We start from the raw sequence: 21,070 nt of genomic DNA on the forward strand, positions 1-21,070 counted from the left end.
GGTACACCAGCCAGATCGCCAACCTCTCTCCGACATCCCACACAAGGCCGACACACTCAATACCGTCGATCTTTGGGGCCGGGAGAGCCCAGAAGGAGTAACCCTCCCGTATGAGTACCGCCCCCCCGCCCGCTAATCCGCGACTGGTGAAAGACTGAGTAACCCTGGGGGGTCATCTGGGAGAGCGCCATCATCTCCCCCTCTTGAACCCAGGTCTTGGTCACGCAAGTCAGGTCAGCGTCCTGCCGGAGCAGGAAGTTCCTAATGGTCTCGGTCTTATTATTTATAGACCTGGCATTGCATAACACCAGTGTCGGACGCGGGCAATTTCTCTTGGTCCCACTACTTGTCACCATTGGGATGGGAAGTAGACTGGAAGGGGGCCGAGCACTGCTTTGTCTCGGCCTCCTTCCCTCACATCTCCGTCCATTCCCACCGTCATATCTTCCCCTCCCCAGGAGCACTGGAATCCCCTGACCGGACATCCAAACCTATTCTCCGATGGTTGTGATAAGATGGCTGTATTCACCTAGCTAATTTATATAAATACACAGTATGGGTCCCCATCCCACCCTCATCCTCGGTTCCCAATTATCTATTTCACCATAATCTTTTCGTGATTGATTAGTAATTCTTACTTAGCACTATGATAAAATCTAATTCCCAACTAAATTTAAGGTGCTAACGTAAATAATTAATTAATTAATTAATTAATTAATTCTGTATGCATTTAAATACATAAATACATAGTAATCAAATCCAATTCCTAATCAATTTAAAATCTAATTCATTGCTAATAGTAATTCTAGTTGGTTATCAGTAGTCAATTGGTAGCGAGGATAAAAGTTAAGGAAGGTGAGGTAGGATTTGGTTCTTAAAGTGCTGTTAGTTGGTATTGAAAAGTTTAAAAATTGAGTGTCCAGGTTTTCAGGCGTCTCTGGTGCTTCGTGGCGGTCTTAAAGTGCAGGTGCAGTTTTTCTAGTGTGGAGACAATTCTTAGGGTGCAGTTCTTAATATAGTTCTTTGAAGCGTGGATATGAGAAATTATCATAGTTCCCTGTCCACATTTTGAATCTCCCAGCCTTCGAGCCCCGTATAGGACTTCGTTGGTGAGGGAGCTTCTCAGCTGCTAGCCCTGCCGCGGGTGGGGGGGGGCAGGGTGGGGGGAGGGCGGAGGATAAGGGAGCGGGGGGGGCAAGAGGGGAGCAAGGAGGAAGAACCAGAGAGAAAAGAGAAGGGGGGTGGAAACGGAGACCAGGGTGCTCACCGGGACCTACGCCCCGGGGCCAATCCACTCCTCCGCTCACTCACACCCCCATAACTCCATCTCCCTCCGCAGCACTTCTGAGAAGGCTACCTTGGAGGTCCTGGCCTTAAGTCTCCCACCTAGCAGCCTAAATTTTTCCTCCAGGACCTCACGACTGCATTTCCCCACATCGTTGGTGCCAACATGCACCACGACCACTGGCTCCTCCCCAGCACTGTCTATCAGCCTATCTACTACACGTGTAATGTCTACTACCTTCGCACCAGGCAGGCAAGTCACTATATGGTCAGTATGCGGTTTTGCCACCCTGCTGTCTACTTGCCTAAGGTCAAATCACCAACTACCAAGACCACCCCCCCCCCCTGCCCAGGGATGGTTTCTTGGCATGAAAGGATTCCGCTCACCAACTGAAGACGAGGTCCCTTCTGAGGGTGCATTCCCCTTATCCTCAGCACGGTGCCATGTTCCCTCTCGACCCTCATGCTCCCTGGCAGCAACGGGGCTGCCACATTCAGAGCAGGGCTCATCTAATACATCCCCGAGAGTCTTCCCCGAGTGCCTAAATGACCGTCTCTGCTTCTCCAGGTCAGTCACCTCGGCCTCAAGGGTATGAACTCGTTCCCTGAGGACCAGGAGGGTAAATCAACTTACGTATACGTTATTTATTTTCCTTATACACCAAGGGACTCCCTAATTTCTAATACATGTCCCTGCTATCCCTCTCTTAGAGTAGGAGACAATGTTTACCATGTTAACATTTTTTTAAAAAATGGATGGCTAAAATTGTTGTTCACTAATGTTCAATTGTATCTTCAGGATCTCCAGAAAAGAAATATAGGAACGAGGATTGGGTCAGTGCCTATGAAGTGATCCTCTATTAAGCTAGACCTTTGGTCCCCTTAACTTAGAACCACCTATCGTGATTTGTGGCAGCTCTCCAAAGTATCAGGCAAAGAAAAGCCTTCTCTGGTTCCTATTTCTTGAGATACCTCAATTGAGGATGCCAGGGATTCAACCTGACCTTACACATGCAAAACAGATGTTCTTCTACTGAGACATAGTTCTTCCCCACGCACAGAAATACTAAGACACTATGCAGTGCACAGCTTGTCAGCTAACACAGAACAACTGCTTAGCTCTATTTTGAATTTTTTTAAAACATAATTTTGTAGGAAACAATTCTCCTGCTGGTCCTCTAGTATATATTTAACCAAAACAACAAACATAATCTCAGCTTTTAAATCAGTGAAAGACAGCTGATTGCAGAGGAAACAAACAGATACAGAAGGCAAAGTACAGCCTTCAACAATATGCATTGAAGAGCTTGAGCAGTGAGCTTTCATATGATAATTGGAGTGTTACAAATACGACCCCTTTTTTGCCTGTGAGCTGCTACGGAATATGTTACACTAATGATTTACTATATTACTAAATTATTTTATTTGAGCAATGTCACAGTTTCGAGCTGATAGGGAGGAAAAGTTGAGACAGACATTTGCAAGTGTCGCTAACTTCTGGATGTTTATCCTAATTGCACTTTTCACCTTTCTAGCTGTCATCCAATCTTTCCCAAAGACCAGCAGTACTGCTTAAAAATATCTGATTATTGAGATGTCTAAGAAACACTTGTGTTGTGTAAAATAGCCTGATATGTTGTATTAAAAAAATTGCATTAGTATTTCAGGCCAGCATCGGGTGGGGGAGGAACCCTATGGTCCCAGCCAATTACCGCCCAGTCTCTAATCTTCCATTTCTGGGTAAGGTAACTGAGAAAGCGGTGGTGGAGCAGTTTCAAGCTTTCCTGGAGGACACCTCTATCCTCGACCTTTTCCAGTCCAGCTTCTGCCCTGGGCATGGCACGGAGGCTGTCTTGGTTGCCCTCACGACCTCAGAAAGCATCTGGATCAAGGTGGGTCAGTGCTGCTGCTATTGCTAGATCTTTCAGCAGCGTTTGACACTGTCAACTACGATCTAATGACCCACTGCCTTGCCGACATAGGAGTCCGGGGATTGCCTTACAGTGGTTTTTCTCCTTTCTCCCTGAACTCCTCCAGGCTGCTAGCAGGGAGACTGACAAAAGAAATATTGAGTCCCTCCTACTCTCCTGCTTGCTTTGAGGCCTACTGGGACAGACTCCTAAAGTGGCAGTACACAACAGCCCCCACTACCCTTTTATGCCAAAACTGTGCAAAAGCAAGGTAAGGGTCAGATGCTAGACAATTAATTGCCAAAGAATGGCTACTTCTCTACCAGGTCAGTGCTGAGTTAAGGGCACTAAAAGTGCATTAGGATCCTATTGTCCTACCCTGTGAGCATCATGCAGCCTTTCATAAAATTAAGCCATATTATAAGATGAATATCAACTATTATGTGAGAAAAACAATATAATAGCTGAAGCAAATATAAACAGAGCTGAAAAATCAAAGTTTCAATGAACCACAGTATAACAGTTCCAAAACCCATTGGAAAGCTCCCTCCACAAATGCAATGTTAATGGGAGTGCAAACTTACCATTTAGGCCTGTTTGTGGATTTTACCACTGGAGCCATTCCATCACGATAGAGGCTTTTTGTTTTACTGAAGTTGACAATGTTGAAAATGACCCTCTGAAAGGCATAAGGGGAAATCTCAGTTGTACTGTGAAGCTTATTGCACTCAGGCCTCTAATGTTACATTGGATAGCAAAATCAGACCATTTTCCCCAAACATAAATGGTGAGGCAGTCATTTTAAAAATCCCAGAAGTATCCAAACGCTTGCACAGATGCACCTAATTTACCCAGACTAAATCAACACTTGAAAGCAGCCTCTAAATAAGTGCACTAAGTGTAGTTGCCAACCTGCAGGTGGTGGCTAGAGATCCCTGAGATCATTTCACCTGGAGAAAATGGCCACTTTGGAAGGTAGATTTTATGGGATTATACCCCACTGAGGTTCCTTCCCAAACCCTGCCTTCTCAGATTCCACAGAGCTGGCAACTTTAGCACTAAGCCTAGTGGTCCAAGTATGGTTCTGTATAGAAACCTAGATCTGACTGGAAAATTACTCTGTTTCTGCCCTAGCCTGTATGTCAAGATTACTACTGTTATCTGTCTCATTTTATCCTGACTTTCTTCCAAGAAATTTAGGGTAGCATTTATAGCTCTGTTTTTCTTAAGGTTACCAACCTCCAGATAGGACCTGGATTTCTTTAAGAACTATATACTTAATCCTCAGATTACAGAGATCAGTTCCTCTGAAGGAAATGTTAATTCTGGAAGTTGGAATTCTAGAAGATGGTGCTACATCTCCACTGAGTTCCCTCTTCAAACTCCACCCTTCCCAGCCACTCTCCCCATATCTCCAAGACTTTCCCAGGCTGGATCTAGCCATTTTCCACCTCTTGCATTTCATTCTCCCAACATCCTTGTGATGTAAATTAGGCTAAAACAAAGCTCATAACTGACATCATGGTAGCATGGAAAGCTGTACCTAGGTCTCTCCCATTGTAATCTGACAATAGCCATCACCAGGGCTTTTTTTTGAGCAGGAATGCAGTTCCAGCTGGCTTGGCATCTGGGAGTGTGCCCAGGAGTCATTTTTTTAGAAAAATAAGTGGTGGAGCTCATCCAGGGATTGTTATGCAGCTACACATACTATTCAATGGACAAGAAGAAGAAGATATTGGATTTATATCCTGTCCTCCACTCCGAAGAGTCTCCTTTACCTTCCTCCCCCACAACAGACACCCTGTGAGGTGGGTGGGGCTGAGGGGGCTTGAAGCAGCTGCTTCAAGGACAACCTCTGCCAGAGCGATGGCTAACCCAAGGCCATTCCAGCAGGTGCAAGTGGAGGAGTGGGGAATCAAACCTGGTTCTCCCAGATAAGAGTCCGCACACTTAACCACTACACCAAACTGGCTCTCCAGGAGGTGGAACTCTCAGAAGGAGGAGGCGGAACTCTCAGAAACATACTCTCATGAGCTTTCTTTTGTATCTTGCGTCTGATGAAGAATGCACAAGAGGCTTAGAAATAATAAATATTTTGTTTTTGCAGTTATTCTCACACTCTTTTCCTTTTCTATACCTTTGCTTTTCCAACATTTTTTATCCTGCTGCAGAATTGTTACCAATAGAATATAGAAAGCCATAGAACCAATGTAGTGTGGTGGCCAGGGCTTTTTTTGTAGGAAAAGTCTAGCATGAACTCATTTGCATATTAGGCCACACCTCCTGATGTATGTTCTGAGGTTATCACAGAAGCTAAACAACTGCTGGGGGCATTCAGACTTTTCCATCTAATGAGGCCCTATAGACTATGACAAAAATAGTGAGATATCCCAATTAAAAACCAAGATGACAACACAGGTACCCTATCAAACTTATGGAATGGATTTAACACTGCTTATTCTGTAACAAATGGCTTATTCCGTAACAGCTGGTAAGTACTGGTACCTTTAGGACAGGATTTAGGGGGCAATATGTGATAAAGCCTCAACTTTGCAGGGGGTACCAAAATGCAACAAGTTGTAATCAGCATACAGAAGCTGCCAGTATCTGCTCACTGCCTGAGGAGTCCATCCAGCTACATGTGCTTTGGGTGGTAAAGCAAGCCAGTTCTGGTTAACAGAGGCAGGCTAGCTGTACTTACTGGAGTAGGTGCCAAGTTGCCAAGTCTAACTCAAAAAATATCTGGAAACTTTGGGGGTGGAGCCAGGAGACTTTCACATTCCCAAAAATAAATAAGTAAAAATAAATAAGTAAAAATACAGCAACGCAGTTCTCCTGAATACAGTCTTCATTTTTTAATCCCCAGCCAGCTGCACATCCAGTGTGTTCTCTCTCTCTCTCTCTCTCTCTCTCTCTCACACACACACACACACACACACACACAGAGCAGCCAAAATAAACAGTTTGCAATCCCACATTTGTGTGGTCTCACTGAGGCAATTTACTCACAAGTTGCTGAAGTCCCACGTTTGTCAGACTAACACAGGGAACCAAAGGCATTCATTCATTTTATATTCTGCCCTTTCCCGGAAACGGGCTCAGGGTGGATAACAACATAACTAGGGTGTAGTGTATCAGCAGCCACACGCGCCCCCGCGCAGAGGCGACTGGGCGGTCCCAGGCGCCTCCTACGCGGAGCGCAGAGTCCCCCGCCAATCACCAGCTGTGGCGGGAAGTTTAAGAGGTCAGGATTGGCTTGACCTGTCCAGGAGGCTGTACCGGGAAATGTACATAAGCGGGGCCCGGCCCGCGTGTTCTTCTCTTGCAACGTGCTCCTAATAAACTATGTTGCCCTACTCTCGTCTCCGCTTCGAGTACGTTACACTGGCGACGAAGGTGGGATCTTAGCCTCAGCGGCTATCACGGAGATCTAGGGCAACCCCGAGTCCTGACCGCCGCTGCCATGGCCACCCAGAACGGAACCACCGGCTACATCGAGACATTCGACCCCGCAAACCCCGAGGGCTGGGAGTCCTACGCGGAGCGGGTCGAGTTCTACCTCAGGGCCAACAAGGTCACCGACGCCGGCTCAAAGAGGGACGTTCTCCTGAGCATCTGCGGGCCAGCCACATTCGAGATCGCCAAGGGTCTCTCGGCTCCCGTCCGCCTCACGGAGAAGTCCTACGAGGAGATCATCAGGCTCCTCACCGGCCACTTCTCGCCTCAGCCTTCGCGGGTGGCCCGCCGGTTCCTGTTCCACAGGAGGGACCAGGCTGCAGGAGAATCGGCCGCCGACTACCTGGCGGCCCTCCACAAGATCGCCGGGAACTGCAACTTCCCCCAGCTGGAAGACACCCTGGCCGACCGATTCACGTGGGGCCTCCGCGACGAGAGGCTCCAGCAAAAGCTCTTCGCCAAAGAAGAGCTCACCCTCCAGAGCGCCTTCAGCGAGGCGGTGGCATTCGAGAGGACCTCCCGGACTTTCCCCAAGGCCCGGACAGAAGCCGCCCACCACGAGGAGCTGGACCACGACTGCCCAGAGGGGGAAGAAGCCCACCAGCTGCGCCGCCCAACCGGGCCACCCAACAGAGCCGCCCAACGCCCCCGAGCGGCCGAACGACCCCCAGCGGCGGAGAGAGTTCCAGCCACCAAGTGCGCCAGCTGCGGCGACCCCCACGACCGGAGAGACTGCCAATACCGGGCCTGGGGCTGCCGGAACTGCGGGAAGGCTGGTCACATCGCCAGGGCTTGCCGAGCCAAGCCCAACCGCCGGAGGCCGGCCACGCACCACGAGTCAGCGGAGTTCCCCTCCACGGACTCCACGTCCCTGCAGGTACTGAACTTGCCCCTCTCCACCCTTGATAAAATCAAAATGGCGGTCCTCATCGAAGGGAACCCCTGCCAAATGGAAGTGGACTCAGGGTCATCCATCTCCATCATAGCAGAGGAGACCCTGAGGAAGTTGTGCCCCCGCCAGCGGCTTCAACTAAGGCCGGCGGGCTTCATACTCCGGGACTTCCAGAAGAATTCAGTGCAAATCGCGGGGTGGGCGCGGGTGCAAGTCGAGCGGGGGTCCTTCTACGGCCCGTTGGACATCCTGGTGGTAAAGCGCCGGCTTACCACCCTGCTCGGACTGGCGTGGTTCAAACCCTTGGGGATCCGTCTGGAGGGGGTGGGGCAAACCCTAACGCACAGAGGGTTCGGGGAGATATGTCAAGAGTTCCCGGACGTGTTTGATGGTTCCCTAGGCAGTTACAAGGGCCCGGCCATCTCCCTACCACTAGACCCCACGGTCAGGCCGATTTGGCTCAAGGCGAGGAGGGTCCCGTTCGCCCTAAAGCCCAAAATCGAGGCCGAACTAGACCGCCTCACGGCCCAGGGAGTCCTAGAGCCAGTGGACCATGCCACCTGGGAAACCCCCATCGTGACCCCAATCAAGCCGAACGGGGAGGTGCGGATCTGTGCAGACTATAAATGCACAATAAACAAGGCACTGCAGGATAACCCCTACCCAGTGCCGGTGGTGAGCCACGTTCTGGCTGCCCTAGCGGGGTCTAAAATCTTTGAGAAGCTGGACCTGGCCCAGGCCTACCAGCAGCTCCCAGTAGACGCTAAGACGGCGGAGGCCCAAACCATTGCGACCCACAGGGGGGCATTCCGGGTGAGGAGGCTACAGTTCGGGGTAAGCGTCGCTCCGGGGATCTTCCAGAGTATAATGGACGCTCTCCTTAAAGGGATCCCCGGAGTCCAGCCGTTCTTCGATGACGTTTTAGTCGCCGCCTCGGACCCCGAAGAATTCGGCAACCGCCTACGAGAGGTGCTCCGCCGGTTCCAGGCAGCGGGCCTCAAGGTTAAGAGGGAGAAATGCTTGTTGGGGGTTCCACGGGTGGAGTTCCTGGGGTTCGCCGTAGATGCAGCGGGAATCCACCCAACGGAAGAAAAGACACGGGCCATAGTGCAAGCCCCGGCCCCCACCTGCAAAGCGGAGCTACAAAGCTTCTTGGGGGTACTTAACTTTTATCATTCGTTCCTCCCCCACAAGGCAGCACTGGCGGAGCCCCTTCACCGCCTGCTGGACAAAAAAGCCCCTTGGGTTTGGGGCAAACGACAAGCCGCCGCGTTTCAGGCGGTCAAGGACGTCCTGGTGTCCAATGCGGTGCTCCACCATTTTGACGAGGGCCTCCCCGTCATCTTGGCGTGTGACGCGTCGCCGTACGGGGTGGGAGCAGTCCTGGGGCACCAACTCCCGGACGGGAGGGAGGTACCGGTAGCATACTACTCCCGCACACTGACACCAGCGGAGCGCAATTACGCGCAGATTGATAAGGAGGCTCTGGCAATTGTGGCGGGGGTCCGCAAGTTCCACGAGTACCTGTACGGGCGGAGGTTCACAATAGCCACGGACCACAAGCCCCTCCTTGGCCTGCTGGCTCCAGACCGACAAACCCCCCAAATACTGTCACAGCGCGTGTTGAGGTGGAACCAATTCTTCAACTCCTACACATACACACTGGTACACCGGGCTGGCAAGGCTATGGGTCACGCGGACGCGCTCAGCCGCTTGCCGCTTCCTGAAACGGGTCCAGACCCCGCCCCCGCACACCAGGTCATGCTAATGGAGAGCCTCCCGGAGCCGCCCCTACACGCAGCGGAGGTCGCCAAGGCCACCCAGAAACACAAGACACTAGCAAGAGTGCTCGACTGGGTGGTGAGGGGCTGGCCAGAGGGGATCATGGGGGAAGAATTCAAGCCGTATAAGACTAGGAGGGAGGAACTAGGAGCCCACAAAGGGTGCCTACTATGGGGGAGCAGGGTGGTGGTTCCGCCCCAATTGCAAAAGCGGGTGCTCGAGTCCCTACATGAGACCCATCCCGGCATAGTCAGAATGAAGGCGTTAGCCAGGAGCTACGTCTGGTGGCCGGGGATGGACGGGGAGATTGAGGACTGGGTCCGGAGGTGCCAGACATGCCAAGCAACACGCCCCGAGCCGCCTAGCGCCCCCACCACTCGATGGGAATCCCCCGGGAAGCCATGGTCGAGGCTCCACATAGACTTCGCGGGGCCATTCCAGGGGCAGATCTTCATGATAATCGTGGACGCACACACCAAATGGCTGGAGGTCATTCCGGTAGGGTCCACCTCGTCCGCCGCCGCAATCCGAGCACTACGCAGGGTCCTATGCACACACGGGATCCCGGACACCATAGTCTCGGATAACGGGACCGCGTTTACATCGGCGGATTTCCAGGCGTTCCTCCAGAGATATCTAATCAGGCACATAAGGTCCGCCCCCTTCCATCCGGCCACCAACGGCCAGGCCGAGCGGATGGTCCGCACAACCAAAGAGGCCCTGAGCCGGATCGTGCAGGGCGACTGGGACCACAGGTTGGCCGCGTTTCTTTTCGACAATAGGATCACCCCCAACCCGATCACGGGGGTCAGTCCGGCAGAGCTCCTCATGGGGCGCAAGCTCATAACCCGACTAGACCGGCTACACCCGGACCGGGCGCCAGACCCCCGCAGCAGCCCCGAGGTCCGGGACGCAGCCAGGGGTTTCTTCGCGGGCGACCCAGTATACGCCCGGAACTACGCCAGGGGGCCCGACTGGGTGGCGGGCCGGGTGCTACGAGTAACAGGGTCTCGCCACTACGATGTATCAACCGAGGGGGGCCAGGTATTAAGGCGGCACATAGACCAGCTACGACGCCGCACTCTGCCGGAGGAACCGGCGGATATAGAAGAGGCTGGTTCCGGGGGGGCCCCTACTAGGGACCGACCTGATGAGGCGGCTCCAACACCAGCAACCCCGACGCACGAAGCACCGGGTCCAACAGACCCCGAAAGACCCGCAGAACCAGACCCGCAGCCACCGGCCGCACCTCGGTCCACCGACGCACCACAGCAGCGGAAGTCGAGCCGCCTCTACAGGACCCCCTCAGACGGTCCACCAGGGAGCGCCGACCCCCCGCGTACCTAAAGGACTATGTTCATTAACCAGGGGGGGAGGGGTGTAGTGTATCAGCAGCCACACGCGCCCCCGCGCAGAGGCGACTGGGCGGTCCCAGGCGCCTCCTACGCGGAGCGCAGAGTCCCCCGCCAATCACCAGCTGTGGCGGGAAGTTTAACAGGTCAGGATTGGCTTGACCTGTCCAGGAGGCTGTACCGGGAAATGTACATAAGCGGGGCCCGGCCCGCGTGTTCTTCTCTTGCAACGTGCTCCTAATAAACTATGTTGCCCTACTCTCGTCTCCGCTTCGAGTACGTTACACAGTACATACTAGTTTACCCTTAACTATGCAAATAACTTCTGAAAAGATTATAAAGCAAACAGAGGGTCTGGGCTGGTTTCCCTTCCTTTCTTACAGTTTCATAGGTCACTGGGAGCAGCCATGTTGTTCTACCCGCTCATCCCACCCCCAATCGGCCTGGCTCCTAGATTTAAAGGCACAATCTAAAAACCAAGCCTTTCCAAGCATCTTCTTAAGCCTTCTGAAGTGGAAAGGCACATGGTTGCTGTTGGGTCAGGGCTTCCCCCTGCTGGCTAGCTGACCGGGGGGTGGGAAGGAGCCTGTAAAACTGGGGGATCTCCCACTGGGAACTGAGGATAGGCAAGCCTTAAGTGAATGTGAAAGAAGAATGCAAAGACTCAGAGCACCTTAAAATCTCCTATATCTTCTCCCCCCACAACAGACATCCTGCGAGGTGGGTGGGGCTGAGAGGGCTCTCATAGCAGCTGCCCTTTCAAGGACAACTTCTGTGATAGCTATGGCTAATCCAAGGCCATTCCAGCAGGTGCAAGTGGAGGAGTGGGGAATCAAACACAGTTCTCCCTGATAAGAGTCCATGCACTTAACCACAACACCAAACAGAATAAAGCCACTCAGAAAGGATTCCACTGATCTCTTCAAGCCAGGTCTGCGTTGGAAAATACCTGGAGACTTTAGGGATCTGGGAGAGGGTGGATTTGGGGAGGAGAGGGAAAGAGGCCTCAGCATGGTACAATACCATAGAGTCCACTCTTCAAATCAGCTATTTTCTCTAAGGGAGCTGATCTCTGCCAGCTGGAGATCAGTTGTGAAAACAGGAGATCTCCAGGCCCTACCTGAAGACTGGCAACTCTAGTATAGACTCACAGAAGCCATTAGGATTGCCAGGTCCAACTCAGGAAATATTTGGGGACTTTGGGGGTGGAGCCAGGAGACCTTTGTATTCCCTAAAACCAAATAAATAAAATACAGCAGTGCAATTCTCCTGAATGCAGTCTTCATTTCCTCCTCTTTTTTGAATTCAAATGGTTCCACAGCAGCTGCACTTCCACTAAACTGAAGAAGAAAATATAGGATTTATACCCCACCCTACACTCTGAATATCAGAGTGGCTTACAATCTTCTTTACCTTTCTCCCCCACAACAGATACCCTGTGAGGTAGGTGGGGCTGAGAGAGCTCTCACAGAAGCTGCCCTTTCAAGGTCAGCTCTGCAAGAGTTATGGCTGACCCAAGGCCATTCCAGTAGATGCAAGTGGAGGAGTGGGGAATCAACCCCGGTTCTCCCAGATAAGAGTAATCTCTCTCTCTCACACACACACGCACAAACACACAGACACACACACAAAAGAGCCAAAATAAACACTTTGCATACCCACATTTTTGTGATCTCCTTGGGGCAATCGTATAGATAGCTTTACTCACTGCAGTTGCTGCATCTGACAATCTACTGTATTTCAACTAATTTACAGAGAGAGAGGTCTAGGGGGCGGAGTTTTCCTCTTTCCCATACACAGGTTCTATAACTCTTTACCATCCCTTTTGCTACAGAGCTTCTAAAGGAATGCAAAACAAATAGAGGGATTGGGCTCTTTGGCTTCCTTCTCTTTCTCATACATGTGGTTCTTCCTGCTCTCCTGCAGCTTCAGTTTCACTGAGATTTAAAGACGCACAGTAATCCAGTCTCGAGGTGACCATGGCATGGATCACTGTCACCAAGTCATTGTGTTCGAAGTAGGGAACCAACTGCCTTATCAGCCAAAGGTGATTAAAGGTTGATTTGGCAGTGGCTGCCACCTGGGCCTCCATTGTTAAAGTCCAGGAATATCCCTAAGCTTTTAACCTTTGGTGCCAACATAAGTGGTACTCCATCTTGATACATACTATCAAGCCCTTTTTCCATCTGCAAATACTCTTCACTCTTTCAAATTAGGCTACAGTGGGCTCATATGATAGAATGGACTCTATTCTGTCCTATAGGTCCATAGGACACAATGGACTCCATTCTATCCTATGCCCCATTGGATAGATTGGAGTCCATTTTATACTATGAGCCCATTGGACAGAATGGACTCCATTGTATTCTATAAGCCCATAGGATGAAATGGACTCCATTCTGTCCTATGAGCTCATAGGATACAATGCAGTCCATTCTGTCCTATGGGCTGATAGCATAGAATGGAGTCCATTCTGTCCTATGGGCCCATAAGATACAGTAGAGTCTACACTCTCATATGGCCCCTTGAAATGGAATGGACTCCCTTTTGCTTTCCTGCTGCCTGCAAGCAGGAGGGAGTGAAAGGGAGGCTTGCAATGGCTCCCTTTCACTCGCCCTGCCTGCAAGTGGGAGGGGGTGAAAGGGAGGCTTCTAATGGCTGCCTACCTTCCTGCCTGCCTGTCTGTCTTCCTGTCATTTTTCTGTCTCCCTGTTTTCCTTCCAGTTTGGTGTAGTGGTTAAATGCGCAGACTCTTATCTGGGAGAACTGGGTTTGATTCCCTGCTCCTCCACTTGCAGCTGCTGGAATGGCTTTGGGTCAGCCATAGCTCTTGTAGGAGCTGTTCTTGAAAGGGCAGCTACTGCAAGAGCTCTCTCAGCCTCACCTACCTCACAGGGTGTCTGTTTGGGGGGGGAGGTAAAGGAGATTGTGACTGCTCTGAGATCCAGAGTATAGGGTGGGATATAAATTCAATATCATCTTCTTCCCCTTACTCTCTCCCTCCCTCCCTTACTTTTGCCTTTCTTTCACTCCTTTCTACCCAACTTTTCCAGAACTCTCCATTCCTTTCTCTCATTCTTTCTCTGTCTCTTTCTGTCTTTCTGTCTTTTTTATTTCATTCTATCTTCCTTCTTCTCATTTTTCTTTCTTTCACTCCTTTCTCCCCCTCTTTTTTACCTCTCCCTTCTTTCTGTTCTTTCTCTCATTATTTCTCTGTATCTCTGTCTTCCTTCTTTTTTATTTCATTTTGTCTACCTTCCTTCCTATCATTTTTTCTTTCTCGCACTCCTTTCTCATCTTTTCTCTACCATTCTTTCTCTCAGAATGGCAGAGATCAGCTCCCCTTCAGGTGTGTGTGGGGGGGAGCGAATGCCTTCACTTGGGTGGGTGGAAAGACAGCATGGCTGGGGGACCACTCACCCAGAGGCCTTTAGTGGCATATTTCCAGGTTGGTGGGAAATTCCTGCAGATTCTATGGTGGAGTTTGAGGAGGGCATGAGTTAGGGCTTCAGAGTAAGATCTGCTAGACACAGGTTCTTGCTGTGAAAGCTGACTGGGTGATTTTGGACCAGCCACAGACTTCCAGCCTAACCTGCCTGACAGGGTTGTTGTTCAGATCACATGGGGGGAGAGGAGAATGATGTAAGCTGCTTTGGTTTCCCCACACACAGACTGTGAAGAAAGACTGTCCTTTTCCTCTGTAGAGGCTGCAGGGAGGGGAAAGGTATGGAAACCTGAAGTCAGAGGGGCAAATAAAGGGAAGGAGATAGGGTTGCCAACTCCAGGTTAGGAAATTTTTTGATATTTAAGGGGTGGGGCCTGAAGAGGGTGGGGTCAGGCAGGTACAATGATTACATAGTGGTGCTGGACAAGAAGTTAGGGTTGTCACGTCTTTGCTGGCAACTGGCAGTGGATGGGAGGACTTTCCAGGAGTGGGAAGGAGGCCCCAACTACATTGCTGGGAATGTGTGTACTGGAAGTGACATCATCACATTGGGATGTCCCAGTGACACTCTGGTATTTGGGTAAAAATTTTATGGTAGCATAAATACCAGAGCATTGCCCAGATATCGCCAATATGTGGGAAGTAACATCACCATATTGCCAGTGTCATAGCCTGGGCCTACCTCCTATTCTTGGTAAGTCCTCACCACCAGCCAATGGATCAGCAGCAGGGGAAAGAGCCCATAGTGTTAGCCCTGCATCTCCTCTCCAACTTTATCATGGCCATCTCTGCACAAAACGTTCCCTTGAGTTCTCCAATTTTCTTGAAGAGATCTCTTGTCCTTCCCGTTCTATTATTTTCCTCTATTGCTCTCCATTGTTCCTTCAGGAAGGCCTCCTTATCTCTCCTTGCTGTTCTCTGAAAATCTGCATTCAGTTGGGTGAATTTTTCCTTTTCACCTTTGCCTTTCGCTTTCCTTCTTTCCTCAGTTATTTGTAAAGCCTCATCAGACAGCCACTTTGCATTTCTTTTTCTTTGGGATGGCGTTGTTCATACGGGAGGGTTACTCCTTTCGGGCCCTCCCGGCCCCAGAGATCAACGGCATTGAATGTGCCGGTCTGACGTGGGATGTTGGAGAGGGGTTGGCGATCTGGCTGGTGTACCGTACGCCCAACACACCAGCCAGCACCTTACCATCACTATTGGAGACAGTGGCGGGCTGGGCGTTGGAGTACCCAGGGCTCATGGTCCTGGGCGACTTCAATGTCCATGCCGATGACACGGCCTCCACTCAGGCGATGGATCTAGTGTCTTCCATGGCGACACTGGGGCTCTCTCAATTTGTCACAACTCCCACGCATCAGGCCGGGCACTGAGGTCAGTAGGTAAAAACAGATTGACCACCCCTGGGCCAAAAGAAGTTAAACTTCGGACTACCTATGCACGGGCCTTCCCCACCGCGGCCCCATGCTTGTGGAATCAACTCCCAGAGGAGGTGCGGGCCCTGCGGAACCTTCATCAGTTCCGCAGGGCCTGCAAGACCACCCTTTTCAAACAGGCATTCATGAACGGCTGACCAAGTCCACAAAGAAACATCAAAATGGTCCAGTCTGGAGATCCGCCATCATTACATAAATTGACAGGCATAGCATCGATCAATAACGGTACTGCCAGATCTAATTTAATGTTTTTAGACTTAGTAACTGTTTTAACTAATGTATTAATCGGTTTGGGGTTAATTTAATGTTTTGTTAAATGTATTGTTATTTTGCTGTTGTTAGCCGCCCTGAACCTGCTTGGCGGGGGAGGGCGGGATATAAATAAAATTTTACTTACTTACTTACTGACTGACTGACTGTAAAAAGCTTCTCCATCTTTGACTGCAGAGTATATAATCAATCTGATTTCTGTGTTTCCCATCAGGTGATGTCCATGTGTAGAGTTGCCTTTTCGATTGTTGAAAGAGGGTGTTTGCTATGACCAGCTTGTTCTCTTGACAAAACTCTATTAACCTTTGCCCGGCTTCATTTTGTTCTCCAAGGCCAAACTTGTCAGTTGTTCCAGTTACCTTTTGACTTCCCACTTTGGCATTCCAGTCCCCTATTAATATTAACCTGAATGAAACCTTCATGTATCATCAGTGTTTCTGACAAAGTTTGAGTTCTGGAAGAAATATGAGAAATCCTAGAAGAGGTAACTCAGACAGTATTTAGTCTTGAGAATACAGTAGGGATATGATTTCCTTTAACTAGAGAGAAATTATATTTCACATCAGTTGTTTATTTGCTAGTTCAGCAGAATCTCCTAATTAAGGTCATGTATGTTTTGTTGTATGTGTGTGATATAATGAACAGTATATGATTTAGCCCAGTAAAATGCTTAATAACCATGAGACCTATTTATATTCTGGATGCAGAATCATGAAAATTCTGGTTAATCTTGCTTTTGAGGCCAACCATCAGTAGAAAACATAATGCCTCAGCTATTAATGGGAGGCTTGAATGGCAGGTGGGATAAAAATCAATGGGAAAAGAGGGAGACCGAAATACAAAGATTTTAGGATTATTATATATTTCTGTATAATTTTGATAATTTTTTATGTTTAAGTGCATGATGCATTCACACTACACTAAATAATGTGTTTTGCATCTGGATTTTTACTGTGTAAGAATAGCAAAAATCCAGATGTAAAATGCATTATTTAGTGTAGTGTTAATGCATCAAGCAATGTAACTAGTAATAAGTATGGATACTAGATAGGATAAATTTCATTATAGAAGCAAACCAGTAGTTATAGCATGTCACCCTGAGCCAGTCTATTCATAATCCTACGCAGGCTTAACTCTAAATCATCAAAAATCAGAATTATATCCTATTTATCTACTTACAGAAATGAAAACTGCAATTTTAACAAACTTTCAATACAAATGAGTTAATAAAGAATGGAGACACTTAGGATTACTCATTCCTCTTGACATGACTAAATTATTGACTTGCAATTTTAGTAAAGTGCAGAACATAATTAAAACACGTTTGAAATCTTGGGTCAAACTAAATTGGACCAGGCAAGAACAAACTGATCTCATCAGAGCTTTTATTCTCCCTTTGTATGTTTTTTCTGTTTACAGCCTTGCCATCAGAGGTTCCAAAATCACCACTTCAAGAAGAACATGAATTGCTCTTAAAATTTTTATGGGCCTCCAAACACCCCAAGAATTCATTTTCTTACACTTTGCAAATCTGTATCTGATAGAGGCTCAGGCTTTCCTAATGTCTTTTATTACCACAACGCTGCCCATTTATTTACTATACTTAGAATCATAGAGTTGGAAGGGACCTCCAGGGTTATCTAGTCCAACCTCTTGCACAATGCAGGAAACTCACAAATACCTCCCACTAAATTCACAGGATCTTCATTGCTGTCAGATGGCCATTCAGCCTCTCTTTAAAAACCTCCAAGGAAGGAGAGCCAACCACTTCCCGAGGAAGCCTGTTCTACTGAGGAACCGCTCTAACAGTCAGGAAGTTCTTCCTAATGTTGAGCCAGAAACTCTTTTCATTTAACTTCAACCCATTGGTTCTGGTCCTACCTTCTGGGGCCACAGAAAACAATTCTACACCATCCTCTATATGACAGCCCTTCAAGTACTTGAAGATGGTGATCATATCACCTCTCATCTGCCTCCTCTCCAGGCTAAACATGCCCAGCTTCTTCAACCTTTCTTCACAGGACTTGGTCTCCAGGCCCCTCACCATCTTCGTTGCCCTCCTCTGGATCCATTCCAGCTTGTCTATATCCTTCTAAAAATGTGGTGCCCAAACCTGAACACAATACTCCAGGTGAGGTCTTACTAGAGCAGAGTAAAGCGATACCATCACTTCATGAGATCTGGACACTATACTTCTGTTGATACAGCCCAAAATTACATTTGCCTTTTTAGTCACCACATCACACTGTTGACTCATGTTCATTGTATGATCCACTGAGACCCCTAAATCCTTTTCACACATACTACTGCTAAGACAAGTCTCCCCCATCCTATAACTATGCATTGGATTTTTCCTACCTAAATGCAGAACTTTACGTTTCTCCCTGTTAAAATTCATTTTATTGGTTTTAGCCCAATTTTCCAGCCTGTCAAGGTCATCCTGTATCCTGTTTCTGTCTTCTTCTGTGTTTGCAGCCCCTCCAAATTTAGTATAATCTGCAAATTTAATAAGCATTCCCTCTATTCCTTCATCCAAATTATTTATAAAGATGTTGAACTAAACAGGTCCCAGGACAGATCCTTGAGGCACTCCACTTGTCACTCCTCTCCAAGAGGATGAGGAACCACTCACAAGCACTCTTTGGGTGCGATCTGTCAACCAGTTACACATCCACCTAACAGTAGGGGTCCCAATCCTCCCGCTCTGGCGGGGGACCCCTGGGTTTGCACCCTCCTCTCCCGCTGTCTCAAAAAACGGAAGCGCGGGGGGGGGGGGCGGGAAGGGGAGAATGGTGCAAAGGCTGCGAGTCCGGGTCCTTTGGAGCAGCAAGTTGAAGAAGAGGCAGCAGCGGCGTCGGCCTGCTCCGCTCCCCTCCCCTCTGAGGTCAATCAGAGAAGGGGAGGGGGCAGGCCAGGACTCAGCAAGAGCAGGCAGCAGCGCGCAGCTGCCGCGGCCTGTTCCAGTCCTCTGAGGTGAGGAGGTCTGTCAGAAGGGGAGGGGGCAGGCCAGGCCAGGACTCAGGCAGCAAGAGCGAGCGGGCAGCAGCGCACAGCATCGTCGGCCTGCTCCGCTCTCCTCCAGTCCTGAGGTGAGGAGGTCTGTCAGAAGGGGAGGGGGCAGGCCAGTGTGTGCGCGCGTGAGTGAGAGAGTCTGCTAAGGGGCCAGCCGCAGCGTGTGGGAGCCATGGATGGAAGGGGGGGGAGCCATGCACGCTCACTCTCCTTTCTCCTCCTTCATCCAATTGAAGCACCAACAAAGTTTTTCCCCCCTTCAGTGAATGTTTGGAGGTGTCCTTTTTCTCCCCCTCAACATCCCGTTCCAGCAGCTCCTTTAGAATCAACGATCTTCCCTGATTTGTTTGTGTGTGTCCTCGGTATCCCATTCCAGCTTCTTTAAGATCAACAAAAATCTTCCGGTATTTGTTTGTTTGTGTGTGTTGGAAGGGAGACTGTCATCTCTGTTTCTCCCCCTCCCGTTCCAGCGCCTTTCAGTTCTCCCCCTATTCCACTTTCTTTCAAACCAACAAAGATCTTCCCTGAGTGTGTGTCGGGGATGTTCTAAAACCTATGACAAGATTGTCCATAGGGAACAATAGCAGAGCTTGGATTGTCCATTGACTTGCATGGGCTTAATTGAAATACACTGAAACACAGAAACAGCTGCAACAAAAACTTGGAATGGATTCTTTCAGGAAATTCAAAAGATACTACAAGTGTCCTGGAATGGAATTGTCAGGGGGAGGGTGGGTTGCCACACTCTGGGACTGCAGGGTAGAAGGGCAGCCTTGGGGACTGGAGGTTGGCAAAGTACATTTTCCCCTGTCAATCCAGTCCTGGAGGATGGAAAACTACCTTTTCCCCTGTCAATCCAGTCCTAAAGGCTGGCAGATTAGTTTTCCCCCTGACAATCCAGTCCCCTAGCCTTGCAGTCCCAGAGTATGGCGACCCACCCTCCCCCAGGACACTTGTAGTATCTTTTGACTTTCCTGAAAGAATCCATTCCAGGTTTTTGTTAAAGCCGTTTCTGTGCTTCAATGTATTTCAATGAAGCCCATGCAAGTCGATGGACAATCTTCTCTCCCATTATATCCTATGGACAATCCAGGCTCTGCTATTGTTTTCTATGGACAATCTTGTCTTTACATATTTAGTACTAACTACATATTTAGCTTTTCTTAAAAGTTTGTTAAAGATTAGATAGAAATAAAGAGTCTGTAACTGAAGAGCAACAGATTTCAAGCCATTCCTCCATTTACTTCAACAGTATATTGGCTACTGTGTTAAGACATTACTACTGATTGAACTTAACAAAGTTTTATAAAGCAGTGGATTTCATTACAGCTCTACTATTGTCATTTTTTCCTCAAGATTTCACTGTCTCAGAGAACTCAGCAGTTCCTCTTCTTGCTGTCTTAGTAGTGCAAACAAAGTTGTGACTTCTCTGTTCGTATAATGAGAACTTCAGAATTAATAGGAGGGCTTATTTCTATGAGTTGATGTCTAACTAGCATTCTTTGATTTCTTTGCTATTAAGTGTTCATCTCCATATTTCTGAATACTGTTTATTAAACATACAGGTCTGGTTCAAAACTCTGGTTTGGTGGTTTTAGAATACCAAATGAGCAGGGGAGTCCTGGGGAGAGAAGGTGTCAAGCATAGGTTGTATCTTTTGTCATCTTGCAGCCCACCCTTCTCCAATGATCAGCAAAGATATTCCACAGCCATTTGGAGCTGGGGGTGGGGGTGGGGAAAAGACAGTAAATCAGTTTTGCTAATTATTTAGAAATCAAAGAAGAGAACTGCCTATGTAGCTGGAATTTTATTTCAGAGTTCTCAGCATCAATTAGTTCCAAATGCCCTCAAACACAAACCTCTGTGCAGTTTTCAGTACACCTTGCCTGGTTAGCAAAAGAAATTCCTGCAGTGAAGAGTACAAGCAAAGCTCCTGCTGTGCATGGAGTAGTTCTTTCCCTTCATATTATGTACCCATCCTTTGGATTCCAGCTTTAGAGTGCTGGACTAAGGTCTAGGAGACCTGGGTTTGAATCTCTACCTTGCCAAGGAAGCTTGCTGGGTAACATTGGAATACTCTCAACCTCTGATGGAAGCAGCTTGGGTTCCCACTAAAAGTAGGGTATAAATCAGGATTGCCAGCCTCCAGATGGTGGCTGGAGATCCCCTGCTATTACAACAAAGGTTTGAGGGTCAGAAATCAATGTAAAGTGAGAAATTTAAATTTG

The 21,070-nt window shown here is 48.8% G+C and overlaps 2 protein-coding genes across 2 annotated transcripts in view; one reads left to right on the top strand and one right to left on the bottom strand.

Moving 5' to 3' along the window:
* The window catches only part of AGBL4 (AGBL carboxypeptidase 4), an 801,122-nt gene that overhangs the window by 471,253 nt on the left and 308,799 nt on the right, over nt 1–21,070 (bottom strand). Inside the window, exon 4 of the mRNA XM_060233017.1 lies at nt 3,779–3,873. Within this exon, the coding sequence (XP_060089000.1) occupies nt 3,779–3,873 (95 nt within the window). The remainder of the gene's footprint in view (nt 1–3,778; nt 3,874–21,070) is intronic.
* Nucleotides 9,484–10,161, top strand: LOC132567633 (uncharacterized protein K02A2.6-like; the record flags this gene model as incomplete). Its single annotated transcript, XM_060233313.1, has 1 exon — nt 9,484–10,161. A coding segment is annotated over one exon (678 nt), but the record flags the coding sequence as incomplete, so codon positions are not given.

The sequence above is a fragment of the Heteronotia binoei genome, chromosome 2 (assembly GCF_032191835.1).
Source record: "Heteronotia binoei isolate CCM8104 ecotype False Entrance Well chromosome 2, APGP_CSIRO_Hbin_v1, whole genome shotgun sequence".
Classification (NCBI taxonomy): Eukaryota; Metazoa; Chordata; class Lepidosauria; order Squamata; family Gekkonidae; genus Heteronotia; species Heteronotia binoei.